The 17,248-nt window shown below is 44.1% G+C and overlaps 1 protein-coding gene across 5 annotated transcripts in view; it reads left to right on the top strand.

The window, feature by feature from the left end:
* fmnl2a (formin-like 2a) overlaps positions 1–17,248 on the top strand; it is a 74,627-nt gene that overhangs the window by 24,913 nt on the left and 32,466 nt on the right. For all 5 annotated transcript variants that reach the window (XM_083776983.1, XM_083776982.1, XM_083776981.1 and 2 more), the window contains exons 3-6: positions 7,227–7,307; positions 11,738–11,814; positions 14,984–15,067; positions 16,096–16,248. In XM_083776983.1, coding sequence (XP_083633109.1) covers positions 7,227–7,307; positions 11,738–11,814; positions 14,984–15,067; positions 16,096–16,248 — 395 coding nt within the window. The remainder of the gene's footprint in view (positions 1–7,226; positions 7,308–11,737; positions 11,815–14,983; positions 15,068–16,095; positions 16,249–17,248) is intronic.

Here is a 17,248-nt window from a genome sequence, read left to right on the forward strand (position 1 = left end):
GAATCTAAATCTCCTGAAGAATGAGCCCATTAATGCGGAGGGTTGACAGAAAAACAACGTCCTGCTGTGCCTTGTGATCCCAATGCCCATGCTCCATTGCCCTGCCTTTATCCAGTCTTGCATCTGCTGGCCTTGGGGCATCGCCCCCCAGCTTCACTGGTCAACTGGGTTAAGTGGCACTGCATGGAGTGCACATCGGTTGGCTGGTGAAAAACGGAGTCTGTGTCATTGCTGTATGAGGGAAATGCATGTTGTGTGGCAATATGCAGTCCTTTGCTCGGCCCCCAGCCTCCATGCCAGTGTGTGTGTGTGTGTGTGTGTGTGTGTGTGTGTGTGTGTGTGTGTGTGTGTGTGTGTGTTTTCCTGCCTCTTCTAAACAGAGGGGGGTAAAGGGGAAGAGTGCAATACCAGAAACCACCCACTCCTCATTGATAGGCAGCGACCCTGAAGGGAACGGTGCCAAGTGGGCCTACTATGCTATAGAGATGCAACCGATCCGATATTATATCGGTATCGGCCTCCGATCCAGCTTAATTAATGTATCGGAGATCGGATTTGATGCCACCGATACACGCTCCGATACAGGAGGGGGACACGTGTTTAATGTTTACAGTCCGTCCTGCACAGACAGTGCAGTGAGCGAATCCAACCTCCAGTATGTACAGACTGCAAACAGAGACTATAGAAAAAAGCCCCACTAAGGTGCAATATGCAAGAGAATGGAATCAATTACAGACTTAACAGTAATAAAAGTATAAAGTTTACCCGTCGCACGGATCAGTCAAGTGCTTGCGCAGTTCAGTTGTGTGGTGGAGCCTATCATCTAGCTGCGTTCTGACATTGTTGTGATGAGATTGCTCTTGTAATCCATTATTCTGCTATATATTTACTGCACACACGTGCTGTTTAGCGCTATATGATTCAATCTTTGTAACTTTATTATTGCCATTGAAAAAAATGCTGCTGTGACGATGATGATGATGAAGAATAAGCGTGCGTCGTCGTCGCGGTAAAATCCGTCTTTATATAATTGGCTCAGTTATCAAACCATGACATTGTTGTCAGAAGCTCAAACACTGATTCAGATTGTAAGTGTAGTGCAATTCTTTTTTCTTTTTTTTTTTTTTTTTTTGAAGGGACAGACAGTAGGCTGACAGGAAACGGGAGAGAGATGGGGGGATGACATGCAGTAAAGGCCGTGTCGGGTCCGGGAGTCGAACCCGCGGCACACTGCGACTGGATTACCAGTCCGGTGCCCAGACCGTTACGCTACGGCCTGGGCCTGTAGTGCAATTCTTAAGACAAAGACAGAGTTTGCAAACTAAAGTAGCAACACACCAGCTAGCACCATAACAAACGTCCTGAGGTATTTTCTTTCTCCCCGAGTTCTGTCGGTAAGGCTAAAGGCTTTTGTCACATGATAGCGCAGCTGATTCAAGGCATCACATTAGGGGTAAAAAGGTACCACGTGTATATAGCAATAATAATAATTACTATTATTATTATTATTAATAAACCATAGTATTAATTAACAGGTTACATGCAGGCATCACTTTAGGGGTAAAAATGTACCTTTGCACATAATAATAATAATAATAATAATAAACCATAGTATTAATTAACAGGGTGCCATTTCCTTAAGGTTTACAGGTTAAACACTTATTCTTATTTTTACAGGTTAAACACTTAACCATAAACATCCCCTCTTTGAATTTAAATGTAAGGCATTTGTACAATTAATAAATGGCTTATTGAAAGTTAATGCATTTTTTGTATTTTGTATTTATTTGTTTTGCAATGTAGCCTACAGCAAATATCGGATCGGCAAATATCGGATATCGGGAAATTTCAAAATTAATATATCGGATCGGATCGTAATTGAAAAATCAGTATCGTTGCATCTCTACTATGCTATTTAGCAGCAGTTAAACATCCTTTTCTGAGGTTGGAAGGGGAATTTATGTTCCCCTCAAACATCTAAACTGATTCTAAGAACCACATTGTTGCTATCAGGTGGAAACCGTACACTTTCAAGAAATGGGGGGTGGGGGGGAAGGACCTGTATTGCAGGGTCAAATGTAGTTATTATTTAGTCACAAGCTCCTGTTAATACTTTCATGTGAATTCTGTGTTGTTGTGGGCTTTTTCTCTACCTTTGACCAGCTCCAAAATGGAGGTGAGCATGGTTGTGACGCTGTATTTTAAATGTAATTCACAGCAGCAGGCAGTTACTATAACACAAGGCGTTTTTCTTTTTTCCACCCAAGAGCCCAAGAATGTTTTCCATGTTTTAGGCTATTACAGCTACAGTGAATCTCTTTATGTAACCATGGAAACTGATGGAGGGAGGGAGTGAAGCAAAGTTGACAGTTACATTCCCTTTTTGAAAAACAGTTCCCTGGAATGTTGCCAGAGGTTGAGATATTTAACATTTTTAGGACAATTATGAGGATTTATGAAATTCAGAGGATGCTATTGAGTATGAAAAGCTTGTTAGAAATGCTAGAATACAAAGCAAATAATAAGTAGGGCTGCAACGATGAATCGTAATGGAATCGATTATTCAATTACTTAACTAATTTAGTAATCGATTAATCCAATCGACAACTAATCACTGGAGGTTTTTGCAATCATGGGTTATTGTGAGTATATAGTGAGCATACTAGCATAGTGAGTATATAGTGAGCATAGTGAGTATATAGTGAGCATAGTGAGTATATAGTGAGCATAGTGAGTATATAGTGAGCATAGTGAGTTTATATAGTGAGCATCAGAGTAATCTAGTAAGAGAGTGGCGACACTAGCGTTGACTCCCAGTGTAACAATGGAATGCGGAAGTGCTCATTCTATCTCAATGGAATAGTTCCAATGTTTGGAACTATAGCCCATAGGCACCCGCTTTGCGGTGAGATCAAAGCGTGTCGCCACTCTCTTAATATTCCACTCGGGTGAGTATTTGAGTATATACTATATAGTGAGCATAGTGAGTATAGTGAGTATATAGTGAGCATAGAGTGAGTATATAGTGGGCATATAGTGAGTATGTAGTGAGTATGTAACTTAAATAGCACTTTATGTAGACATAACACTTTTCTTTTAATATTTTGTTTTTATTTTAAATTTTTCACAAAATACACAGACCACCCGTCCACAGCCCTCCCCCCTCCCCACATAAAAACCCACATACATGGAGGACAGCACAGTTAAAGCATAATAACAATAATAATATTATACACAAAACAAGAAGAGACAAATCTACTATACAGAGAAAATTGTTTCCAGAAGCAATCGATCAAGACTGAGCTAGCTATAACATTTGGTTTCATTTGATAGATATTCCACTGTTAGGTTACGTATGTTTCTTTTTTGTTCTTGCTTATGCTTACTGTAAATCGCTCTGGATTAAGAGCGTCTGCTAAATGCCTAAATTGTAAAATTGAGTATAATAGTGAGAATATAGTGAGCATAGTAAGTATATAGTGAGTATAGTGAGCATATAGTGAGTATAATGAGCATAGTGAGTATATACTATAGTGAATATATATGTTGAAATTCATCAGTACCATTACTATAAGCTTATCCTGAATGTTTAGGCTACAGTTTGTGTGGACACTGGACAGGCAGAGGCAGGTCAGTGTTTAGTATTGTCGCTATGAAGCATTGTAGTGCATACAGTGAAAGGCTGAATGTACTTCTGTCTCTCCATGCCTCTCAACTTGGACACTCAGGCATGAAGGAAGCATGAGTTCAAGTCCGTTGCTCTCCCCTTGTCCCCCATATATGGGGACTAGGTTGGTGGAGGGTGTGTAGAGCCCAGGATCACATTAGATGATTGACACAGGGGTGAGAAATGGGTTACAAAATCGTGTGATAAGAAATATATTTAAAGAAAATCCTCCTTTCAACTGGTTTGCACTGAGATTATATTTGCAATCCCATAGTTGGAATGGTGGGGCGTTGCTATAGGAACCGGAAAAAAGTTAAAAGCTTCTGTAGGCCTCAACCATTATATAGACAGAGTATACGTTGGCTAACGGCCGATGTAATCTACCTAACACCGGCCAAAATCCTTGGGGCGGGCGGTCTTTATGTGCATTGCTGCGTAAAATGCGATATTTGGGGCTTGATTAGAGCTTAATTTGACGTAGTTATTAAAATAAACGATGATAGCTTAGCATCCCGGACATCTGACTGTGTAGCACAGTGGAGAAAACTAGCGGATTTTGTGATCAGGTGGACAGGAAATGACATCGCCAGATTTGCTCCATTTGGTCAAAATCGGCATAATGGTGTAGTTACCGCCAACATCAGGACTGGGTATAATACTATAGGATTACCGTGTTAGAATGAGATACTGTATAGTGTGTATTTCACAGATTTTTCTATTGGCATTAAAATGGCAAATTAAACATATTAATTGTGCAGGTAGAAGACACAATCCACTGTTAATTAGGGTGGCCATAAGAGGGTTAATAATTGAGTCAATGCTGTCATGGAGTTATTTATAAGTCATGAATGTTGTTAATCAATGTTTTCTCCAGGGACTATTTTCAGCTAGACGTATTGATCTGCATCATGCATCATGCATTAAAGCGCAACAATAACATTACTTTAAGAATAACCACACATGCCTTTCTGTGTGGAGTTGGCATGTTCACCCGTGTCCCCTAGGGTAGGTACCCTCACAAAAAAATGCAGTAATCCCTGCCTCCCTCTGGTCAGCCGGGGCGCCTGATGGAGGGGAAAGAAACTGGTCGGAATAACGTGTTCCATCCACGCGCTACGTCCAACCAGGGAAACTCCCCCCTGTCAAGAGCAACCTGGACACTCATGCATAAAGGAAGCATGAGTTCAAGTCCGTTGCTCTCCTGTGTGTAGAGCCCAGGATCACAATAGATAATTGACAGTGACACAGGGGTGAAAAATCGGTTACAAAATCGTGGGATAAGGCCCCTGGACACTTGAACTGCTGTGCCTGTGTAGAGGAAGCAGTCACATTTTAGATTGACTCCAGATCAACTTCCTCACAATGCTTTTATGAAGCTAACCTAGTAGACCAAGTAGGAACGCTATTATATAATGCTCCCATATATATATTTACACGTACTGCCTGTAATTCCATCTATTCTGTTATACCTGATGTGCTGCAGTGCAGGCCATACAGCCTTCTTTGCAGAACTGTCTGCTTTCGCTAACAGTAGTTCCATGTTGCAGTCACCAGAGCAAGCTCTTCTCCGTCACCACTGTCTTGTGTCTTCTTTCCTGTTTTGCGAGAGACTAAAGGTCGATTCATAGGTCTTTTTAGTGCCGAGTCTGACGACATAAAGTCATTTCGGGATGGGTCCCCGATCCGCTTTTATTTCGGCTCTATAAAAGTCTATTCATACTCACAGCTAGCGCTGAAGTCACTTGTCATGAATATGTTTGTGGACACTGGACAGGAAATGAGCTTCACACAGCGGAGACATATCTGACTGGCCTCGCTGGCCGGTGCGTCCTCCAGCCATCCGGGGGGCCAGCAGTCCTTGACATGTAACAGTTTGTGGCCGTCGTGAGCTCTTCAGAGATGATAAATATCTGACTGGCCCTCGCTGGAACAAACTATTCATTTTAACCAAAGCAAATGTTGCTCCGTTACATCACTGACCAGAACCGTTGATGCTAGTGATGTGTTGTGACGCTGGCTTCCTGTCCATTCACACTGATCAAGATACTGTTTCCCTCTCTCCGGCGTTTATCCAAAGCCGACACTAAGCCCCGTACATGTATATGGGGCACAGTGGTGGGAGACTTGACCTAAAACCTACTGGCCTGATTGTTCATGGCAGCCGACGTGCTGCCTGACTCAGCTTAGAACATGTACGCACTCACACACACTCACACATTCCCCAAGGCAAATCCCTTTCTTCATAGCACATTAAAACTGCATCACTACCAGGAATGTTATCTCTGCCATGCATAGAAGGATTTGCAGTTGCAGTTAGTACTAAAATGTTTACTACCCAAAGAATTACTTATTTTCTATCAATTACGCACACCACAAAGCCTTGAATTCATGGGTATTTTGTCGTATTCCCAAGCCAATAATTTGGCGGAAGGAGACCTCAATTGAGGGCCCATTGACACGGTAGGACCTTTAAAAATCGTCAGGGAGTCATTTGTGTAGTATCTCACACTTCGCAAGTCTCTTTTTGAATCAGCTGTCATATCTGTTTTTTTATACGATTGATCGCTGAGAACTGATCACACTGCAAGATTTCACAGGACTCTTTGCAGAGAGTAGAGCCTCAGGGATCTCGCGTTGTACCTGCAGGTCCCAAAGCAAATCTTGCGGTCGCGGCCGGTATTTAAATAGCCTACTTGCGGTCGGGAACAGGCCCTGCAAAATCCTGCATCGTGCTTAACAAGATATGTATATTATGTTTACATTCAATCAGAGAACATAATTTCCCCTACAGCGTAACAGAGTGACTGAGTCTCTCTTTCTCCCCCCCCCCTCCCCCCTCCTCTCTCTCTATCTTTTGTGTGTGTGTGTGTGTGTGTGTGTGTTCCACGTGTGCCGCTTGGCGCAACATAAACACAAACTATCTGTGTGCAGTGCACCCCCCTCGTGCACGCTCGCTCACTCTCTCTGTCTCTCTGGATCTCAATGGGAATATTCCAGACTTGTACTGGACAGTAATATTGCGGTACCTTACTGCGATTGATCGTATCTAAACTTCTGTGTTTATGTACGACGCCGTATATGGCCCGACTCTGTGAATGTATTGACACTGGTATGTTCTTTTTAAAGACTGGTTACGTTCCCCCAAGTTTTAAATGGCAAATCATCATCAACTCTATTTTCTGTAGGCATATTCAGTGTCAACAACCGCTTATAGTGGAGATGTGCACAGGGTGATACATGAGTTGTTCTAATACAAGTTGTGGGTTGGATTTTCTTTTTTAATAAGTTTAGCCACAATATAAGAATAGAAACGCCTGGGATGAGACAACTCGCTGGCACGTGCTAAGATTTAAACCACTAAGTGCCCTGAAAAGTGCCCTGAAGTAATGTAATATTTCTTATAAACATTGTCATTGTTGTTGAACTGTTACCCCTAGTTTCTGCAAAAGTCTTAACATTTGCTTGTCCCTTTGTTCCCTCCCTCCCTTTTTCTGTGTCTCTTTTCCCCCCACTCCCTCCTTTTGCCTCTTCCCCTCTCTCTCTGTTGTTTTGCTCACAGGAACGATTCCAAGTGAAAAATCCCCCTCACACATACATCCAGAAGCTACGGAGTTATCTGGACCCAGCAGTCACAAGGAAGGTGAGAGAGCCCCCCACTTAGCTATAACATACAGTCCTGTTCCACTGCCTCAACTCTTCCTTCCCTTCCTGACCACTATCTCCACGCCAGGATATCCCCATAGCTGAGGAAAGATGGCACGGCAGCCCTGGGAACGGCTCTGGAGCCCTGTGTTTCCCCAAACACAGGGCTGTGACGCATTTGTGTTCGTTGGACCCCTTTTTATGGGCCATGAGTAAATATCCTGTTCCTAAGGTTAGGACCTTTCTTACAGGAAACAAGAATATTGAAAAACTTTTATTTTCATTCAAACAATCCACCCCAAAAATCATTTTTCATTTTTGTCTGCCCTGGCTGGGTCCTCTGATCCTCGGACAGGCTTCCAAGACGAGTGGAGTTGGGAAAGGGGGGAGGGCCTCCGTAGAGCGAACTGTCAGCCAGCCTCAAGGCTTTGCCAAGATGAAGACTATTTGGCTGGGTTATAGAAAAGGGAGGGTCGTAGCTGGAGATGGACTCGTCCCTGTGATAAACAAATTAACCAGTGCTCTCTGCCAGAATAACAGCAAATTGCTGTGGATACTTAAATTATTCTGACTGGAATTAAAGTTTTACGATTACATCCCAATGAACCAGTGACGGAGCAAGAGCACACTGCATCTGGATCCTGCTGCTGCGCTGGATGTGATGTTTGTGACATAAATGGAACAACACACACACACACACACACACACACACACACACACACACGCACACACACACACACACACACACACACACACACACACACACACACAGAGAGAGCTTATTATTCATTGATTTCATTGAAGTGCATTCTTCCGGCCTGGTAAAATAAAAACAGGGTCCATACTGCATTATGGATGTCCTGCCACAGGGCTGATGTCGGTGTATTCTCAAGCCTCCTGATGTGTATCATGGCTGACAAATGACACTCCTCTCTAGATGGAGGAATGGGACAGACAGACGGGTAGAGGTTACAGGGCAGACATAGACTATTTCAATCAATTGACAAACTACTCCCAGCCTGTTTTCAAAATATATTCCAGTTTAATAATGAAATTCACAATTTTTTCACTAGGTCATGCTCAATTCTCCATCAAAATTCAGAGGAACTCACTTTTGGAATAACTTAACTGCTTCATATTAGAGACTGTACCAGCCATAGCTCCTTCAAGAAATAATCATTACAGCTTTTATTATCAAACTTAAGTAACGCGTCCTAACCATACTTTATTTATGTATTTAACCTTTATAAATTATTCTACTGCTTATTGTTATTATTGTAATTATTCATATTAATATTACTGTTACTCTTATTATTGTTATTGCTAGTACTCATTTTGTACTCAGTTTAAGCTTAATTAATGATGGCTTTTAGGAAGGCCACTCGACAAGCTCTTTTATTTTTCCTTGCCTTATAATTGTATCATTCCCTTCTTTCTATCATCATGTTTTAAAAATGTATGTTCAAATGAACTAAACTAAACACATGCCAGAATAGGGCTATTTCTCTGTGAAGGGCAGAGTAAAGATGGTCTGTCCTCTGAGTGTCCGTAGGCTGACGGCTAGAGAAACAGGCCTGTGACCAGAAAGTGGACCGCCTCAAATCTCCAGGAGCTGCCTGGAAGTTCTATTGGAAGATCAATGCAATGAACAGTTGTGGACAGCAGAGCAGAGCCCCCCATCAGAGCAGAGCCCCCCATCAGAGCAGAGCCCCCCATCAACTGCTCCAGTCCAGTGCCAAAGGGGTCACTATCGCCAACACCCCCCGCCACGCATTGCATCTATTGTCATTCCACAAGGTTGCTGCTGTAAATAACTAAACATTTTAAAATGTAAATGTCAAGAAGTGGAAATGGAAATGGATGTTCTTGTAGTTGTAAAGTGTGGTTGCTACTTGCTATGTTGATACTGAGGGGCGGTTATAGTTTGGGTTTGGACCCAGAAGTGACAAGGTTTTTAACTCCCTAGCTGTAAACACTAGACATGGTCACAGCTGATGGGTTCAGGACAGACCAGACCAGACGCTGTTGAAGGGTCCGGCATTCAGCCAGCTCTTGTCTTTGTTTGTCTAACAGAGTCAGCCCAAGTCCGAACCCCCCCCCCCCCCCCTCCCCTTTTTTTTATTGAACCCGTCAGTCATGCATGGCTATCTGGTCATAGGTTGACAGGGTGTTGTGATGAAAGCATTCTAGATGAGGGGGCTTGTGAAAGGCTGGCCTGGTCCATGTGTGTTTATTTTCATGTTCTGGCCCACTGGCCAACACATATGGCATTCTGGAAACCTGAGCGATCTCCCCTCTTGGAGCCTCCTCGCTGCCATGGAGGGGCAGCAAGCCTCCTCGCTGCCATGGAGCAGCAGCAAGCCTCCTCGCTGCCATGGAGCAGCAGCAAGCCTCCTCGCTGCCATGGAGCAGCAGCAAGCCTCCTCGCTGCCATGGAGGGGCAGCAAGCCTCCTCGCTGCCATGGAGCAGCAGCAAGCCTTGATCAGAACGCCTGCAGCATTCAACGTCAAAGAGAGAGAAGGAACTAAAGAGGGAGGGAAGGACGGAGCAGGAATGAGTGAGAAGGACCGAGAGAGAGAGAGAAAGTAAGAAGGAACGAGAGAGCGAGAGAGAGAAGGAACGAGAGAGAGAAATGAGATGGGTAAAGAGGATGGAAGGAAGAATGGGAAGGGGGGTAGAGAGCTTAAGCATTTTGGAAGAGAGAGAAGTTATAGATAGGATATGTGGAAGGAGCTGGACGGAGAAGACAAAAAGGAGGGAGAAAAAGAAAGAGTTATGTTTTTTTTTTTTTTTTACATTCCTGCGCCGATCAACCCCCCCTCCCCTCTTTTCTTAGACTCAAACAATTGCCACTTTGTGCCGCTGTGAGAGAGCTGGAGGTCATTGCCTCTGCTTTCCATAGGCAGGCGCCGGTGCATTCCTCTGGGCAGCTCCCAGCCAATCGGCAGCCAAGGAGGAAGATCTCCATTCCAACAAGTCCCCAAGAATGTATCAGCCATTGATTTGTTTTCACCGTGACCCCTCCTGAGAAGAGCGCTCACCCCAAAACCTTTCTCTTCATTATTTTCATTCTCCTCTTCCCTCTCTCTTCTCTGTGTGTGTGTCCAACTGTGAGTGCACGTGTATTTGTTCTCCTCTGCTTTCCCCTGTATTATTTTTCTGTCTTGTCCTGTCCTCTCTCTCTCTTCCTGCTCAGCCCCCAGCTCTCTGCTGCAGCTGGTAGTACTTAGTGAGTTGTGTGTGTGTGTGTGTGTGTGTGTGTGTGTGTGTGTGTGTGTGGGAGGGAGGGAGGGAGGGAGGGGTGTCCTGCCTGCGCAGTACCCCCCGAAATATACACGCTCAGCTTTCCACACAAACACACAAAGGGCTCCTCCCTAATAAAGACATTCTGTTTCTCATCTCGTCGTGTGCCAAACACGCACCGCCCTGCAACCCAGAGAGACATATGGAGAGACGGGGAACCAGGAGCTGGTCTGGTCGTTAATGTGGACGTTAATAACGGGTTAGCATGTGGCTAACATGCTCAAATTCCCCTCCCCGATACAAAGCTATCATGGAAAGTCGCTCCGTCTCTCAACTCTGAATAGATGGACCCCCCCCTCTCCTCTCATCGCACTCTCTCCTCTGTCTGGAATGATGCAATGATTTCACTCTCCCTCATCAGGGAGGATCCTCCTCATAGTGAGGTTGTGTGATCATCAGTGTTGGCCAGGGCTAGGTTGTTGATGCTCACAGGCTCCGTCATTCACTTCAACTTGTTTTGCTCTACAGGTTGCATAACAGCCAGCAGGACGCTTTGTTTTGGTGTCACTGCAGACCCCCTCCTATCAGAGGGGATGAAAGCACAGAGGTCTCCACTCACACACACTCCCCCCTCTTTTTTTCTATCGCATTAACCAGCGTTCATATGTGCGCTGTGGCCCACACACGCACCCGTAGCCACAGTAACAAGACCCAAAATGTGTGTGTGTGTGTGTGTGTGTGTGTGTGTGTGTTTTGTTTTATATCTTTATGTAATGCAATGTATATCTATGCTCTGCTCAGACCCAGAGCTGGAACGGATTAGACGTCTTGACTTTTATCAGGCTAGTAGTAGCAGGATGAGTCGCAGCTATATAAAGAACAAACACGACGAGAACAAACAAGATGGAAAGATGATTATTGGCTATTGAGTGAATAACGGTACCAAACGCCAGTGCTTTTCTTTTTAGTTTTGTGTACCACATTTATCTTGGCTTCTATAATGTTGCCCTGCTCACTGTCATCACAGTTGAAATGGTGTGTTTGTCTGCCCTCAGCGTTGACATCAGTTTATTCTCTCACTGGGGCCAGCCATAATACCACCAAGCTACCGATTTAAGACCTTAGCACGAGCCCGATGAAATATTAACTCCACTGTCTTTTCCTTCTCCCCACCCCACCCCCAGAAATTCAGGCGGAGAGTACAGGAGTCGACCCAAGTCCTGAGAGAACTGGAAATTTCATTACGGACCAATCATATAGGGTGAGTCACTGTGTAGAGTTCCATTGGCTGCTGTGAGAGATTTTCCCAGACCCTGCAGTATTGGATTGTGGGGGAAAGTCTGGCATTCCAGACACCCGGAGACGCAGACGTTTACACTAAACTACCATCATCCATCCCCCCATTCACCTCGGTCCTCTGGCTTAATATAACACAGAAAGACATTTTTTTTCACCAGTTCACAAAGTGGGGTCCGGGGGAGCTGATAGCTGAACGTTTTTTGTGTGTATCAAATATCAACAAATGTTCTCTTATGGGGGGGTCCCCGCCAGCAACAAAATCCTTTCAAATTGGGATCAGCGGGCAAATTCATATCTGTGTCTGAGGGGGGAAAAAGGAGAATTTCCAGTAGTTGTTCATCTGGCTTGGAGTGATACAAGTTAGAGAATGGCATGAAAATGATTTCACATCAGATAATGGCACATTAGAGGTATCATCGCTTTCGGGGGAATTCAGCTGTGACATGCTTCAGCTGATACGGATTCCCTGGCGTACCGACACACCCCAAGTAAAGATCCATATCTCCAATGAGCCTCGCCCCTTTTGTCTTGGTCTAGTGGTCCCTGTTTAAGTGATTAAGGATCCTGATTGGCTGTAGTAGATTGCTCAGCATCGGTAATGCGACTGTGGCCTGACGTGTTGTGGGAAATGTAGGCTTGGTTTGTAGGCAGGCTGCTGGTGCCAGATTACAGGGGAGGGATTTGAGGTCAGTGGAGACGGAAGGCCTGGTGATCCTCTGGATGGACTGCTGTTATGTTATCACAACAAGATGCAGCAGAGATTCTGAAGAATGTTAAACGAGAGTCGCAGGATGTCCCAATATGTTTCTGCATGCCATACATGTTTACCTGTCCACACACGCACATTGGACTCATGCATGCACCAAAATGTCTGTTGTGCTATTTCTCTCGCTCACACACACACACACACACACACACACACACACACACATGCACGCACGCACGCACGTGCACACACACACACACACACACACACACACACACACACACACACACACACACACACACACACACACAGGCGTGACAATGCAGTCTGTCATGCCCCTACAAATCTATGAGCCCTTGCTCTAATTCTTGACTTCATCAAACCACAACAGGGGCAGAGAACGTTTGTTCAGGCAAAGCTGTGTAGTTGTTCATAATTTAATTTATCTAGATTAAATAATGAGTCATTATATTTTAGTCTATTTGGGGGGGGGGGGGGGGGAATGAGAGAATGGGGAACAGGCAGGGCTACACAGACGGTGAATAATCGTTTTGAGAAGAAATGTGTCATTCAGGCCTCATAATAGACTAGATTGTGTTTGCTCGTACTGCTGATTCCAGACCAGGCCGGTCATTTCTCGTGTCGAGTGGTCAGCAGCAACATGTGGCGGTGAATGGGAGGATTGTTGGTTAGTGTCCTGTGGTAATGATTACCATGTGGCCCTTCAAGGTCACACCTCCGGACCCTGTAACACACAACAGCCCCACCAGGCACCTCTTGACTGAACGCGCTAACTTTGGTCTTGCACAGTGGTGGAAAAAGTACTCTTCTGGACGGGAACCCCCTGTATAAAAAATATTTTGAAAAAATAAAAATAAAAATCTACAAGCTCACATGCGACACATTGTGAGCTTGTAGATCCCCAAGTTCTAGACCTCCAGTTCGAGGCTACACGGAAGGCCTAAAAAAATATTATTTCCACACAACTCTGCGGTATGTTTTTTATTGCGGCTAGCTGCATAAATAACAGTTCCCAGTGCCACCATCAGAGTTCACTTTAAGAGAAGGAGTTTGCCTGCCCCCCCCCCCCCCCCCCCCACCCCACACACACACTCAACACACACTTTGCTATCGTTAACGCAAGCACACACTGTTTACCTGTCAGAAATGTTGGGAGTGATGCGGTACAAAGTCACAAATGACATCCGAACTTTGGATCGCAGAAGATCCACCAAGGACAGCTCTCCAAGATTTCCGACTTATGGAGGTTTGAAAATCCTGCTTTGAATGGAGGTAAACGGAGAAAAGTTTTAACGTCCCATAGCTGGTGGTGACGGAAGCGTTGCATAGCAACCGGACCGATGTTAAAATCTGCCGTGGGGCTCCACCATTCTATACACGGAGTATACGTTGGGGTCCGTATATATACAGACCTAGCAAATCACGTCCCCTAGCGGTCAATGGGAAAGAAATAATTAATGACATGAGTGAAATTAGTGGTATTCCCCTTGGTTACTTCCCACCACTGCTGAACGTGCTAGTTTGTCTTGCATGCCTCAATATAGTTACACCACAGGGGATCTAATAATGGAGCAGCCCAGCAGACTTTTAGGGGGAGTTTCAGCCTACCTTCTCCATAGCCATTACCACAGCCTGCCTTGAGGCCCGCCTGTGTGTGTCGTTATATGTGTATGCTCTGCAAATGTTTCTCTAATGATGGCGTAATCGTAGCTTGATGAAGCAATCATGGCCCCTGTAAATTGACTCGTTGCTGCTGTAGAGGCAGCACTTAGCCCCCGCTCGCTCCAATATGGAGAGATTATATTTGCATGTCAAGCTGTATTACTGGCAGGATTTCTCTGTGCAGTATAAAAATGAAAGTGCTGAATGGTTGGCCCACTTTAGCACTGGTGAGGAAGGTGAGAATGAGCTTTTGATCACTCTGGCAGTTGTCCCTACCAGGAGAGAGAGAGTGTGTGTGCGTGTGTGGCTGTGTGTGTGCGTGCGTGTGCGCGCGGCAGAGAGACCGTGAGCATATGAGTTTCTGTTGGCGGGCATGTGAGAGGGATTCAAACTATTAATGAGATCCTATATGTGAATGATTTTACATGCAATACGTTTGCACATTTATAAGCTTTTTGTTTGTGTTTGCCAAGTCTCTTTTAAGCAGACCAGCTCCATCTTGGGAGGAAAGAGCAGAATCACAGAAACGGGGACAGTAATCATAAAATATAAGTTGCGCATGTTGTCCGACCATAAATGTATTTCAGAATCCTAAGCCCTATAAATTTCATGACACGACGGACAGTGAAAACACAGCCAATCGACAGTACAAGCTGTAATTTCGTATTTCTTTTAAAATAAAATGTGCCCAAAATAGGGATGCCGGGCTTAGCGTGATTAAACAATATTTTCCTCTCCTCAGGTGGGTGCGGGAATTCCTAAATGAAGAGAACAAAGGCCTGGACGTGCTGGTGGAGTATCTGTCTTTTGCGCAGTATGCCGTCACGTAAGTCACTTGCAGCCCCATCACGACATACCACACACATACAGTACAGGCTATATGCCATGCAGACAATGAACACAATGCTGCCATTCTCCATCGCTGATGCATCTCACCAGGCCGTCTGATTGTCAGAAACACTGAGTCACTCTTCACCACTACCGAGACATTTGCTCCGTGTGGTACATCAACCCTGGGTTTCTATTCATAGACTGATGTTGTGATTATTACCCACAAGGTCACTATTCAGGGCCAAAGAGCCACTCAGTTAAACTTTTTATATTCACTATATGCTGTTATGGTCTGTCTCCATGTTTCTAATGGTTAAGCCATAAAAGAATAACGTGTACATTCGACACGGCTGCAGCTCTGCCTTGGTTCCCCCCTGTTGTTTCTGTTGGAACATGACGATGTTGTGTAACAAAGCAGGAATTTACATTTAAATGACGGATATAAAAACGTTTTTATATCCTACTTTTTCCAATGATTTAAAAAATACATTGGAAAAAGTTGCCTAAAGGTAGAAATATGTATAAACGGATAGCTGTTTTCTCAAGTTTCATTGTTTGTAATATTACCCCTCCTACGCTTTTATCATGCCTGGATGCGTATTGAGTTTTTGTCATCAGCACTGCAGAGCTGCACTATACATGTTTTATGGGGAGGCGCACACTTTTACGACAAATAAATAGTCGACGGGTCAATGGTCCACTATTTCTTAATTGCCAAAAAGCAATCAAATCATAATGAATACATTGAAACAACGAGGAGCAGACAACGATTGAGGAATATTAATTCTTTGTTGACTTGATTCATTGTCCCTCAAGTAGTCATGTAACCATGAAATTGTTCTCCCATGTATTTCAAGCTTCCCCGGAGCAACAAAAAAAAGCATTTAGCACAGTTGTCAATGCTCTCAAGGGTTTTGCTTTTGTTAAATCATTGGGACGCGTCTGATCTACTTTATCTTCAGCTGAACCGTTGTGCAGTCAGTGGCTTGTGGGTCTCATTGTTTTATTTCCACGGTACAACAGGTTTGATGGTGACTGCTTGGAAAACAACTCGGAGAACTCGGTGGAAAAGTCCTGGAGTCGTTCTATAGAGGACCTCCATGGAGGAAGCGGCACCCTGCCCTCCCCCATCACTGGGAACGGCATCACTCGCGCTGGGCGACACTCCACGTTACGGTACACACACACACACACACACACACACACACACACACACTGACACACACTGACACACACACACACACCCAGTCAGGGTTGTAAAAAAGGACTTTATTGAGAATAAATTATTTATTGTGAATCTGCTTATCAAATCAAATCCCTTATTGAATATGTTGGGTAATGACAACAACACCATCTAACCTATCTTCTAGAACAACAGAAATTAATCAAAACTACATTAAATCATGTGGAACAGATGTTGGTGTGAAATGATTCAATAAGATATTTGTTTGACTCTGAGCTTAATCATTTTTGAATAATTTGCCTTCTCGGAACTGGATTAAAGTGTAACTGGCTTTCGAACCCTTCTACTAAAGTACCGGTATTGTTTCAGATATTTTGGGCCTTGTGACTGAATGGTGATTGTTGTGAGAGGTCACATGTTTCAAGTGATGTCTGAAAAAGCTCTTTATGTGGTCACAAGGCATACAAATCTTCAACCACTTAAGCTATTTTAGAAAATAGTGAAAATGGCCGATCTACAAGCTCAGATGTTTTTCAAAAACAGCTGATCTGCATTCTAGAGTATAGGGTCCAACCTCTAAAGTGCCTGCGTGTGTGTGTGCGCGCGTGCATGTGTGCGTGCATGTGTGCGCGCGCTGACACATTGACATATATTTCCCAATGACTGATTGGTTTTCTGTTCACGTGATCTGAGGAGAAAATCTTTTTTAAACGCCAGTGACCATCTTAATACCCAAGTCTGTGCAATGGGATTACGAAGCAGTTAATTCATGTTAATATTCACTCTCGAACAAAATCTCATCCAATTATGTATTACTTGTGACTACAACCTAAATCCCCTCTTGTCATTCCATTGATGTCCTGGTGCAGTTCTCCATGGACGTCTGTAAGCTATAATCCTTCCGTCTAAACGGGTTGGCGCTAAGGAATGGTTCACAAAGAATACCATTGCAGCATGTGTCTACCTAAAACTGCCCATTGCATGAGGGAATTA

The sequence above is a fragment of the Protomyctophum parallelum genome (assembly GCF_964188405.1).
Source record: "Protomyctophum parallelum genome assembly, chromosome: 11".
NCBI classification, from domain to species: Eukaryota; Metazoa; Chordata; class Actinopteri; order Myctophiformes; family Myctophidae; genus Protomyctophum; species Protomyctophum parallelum.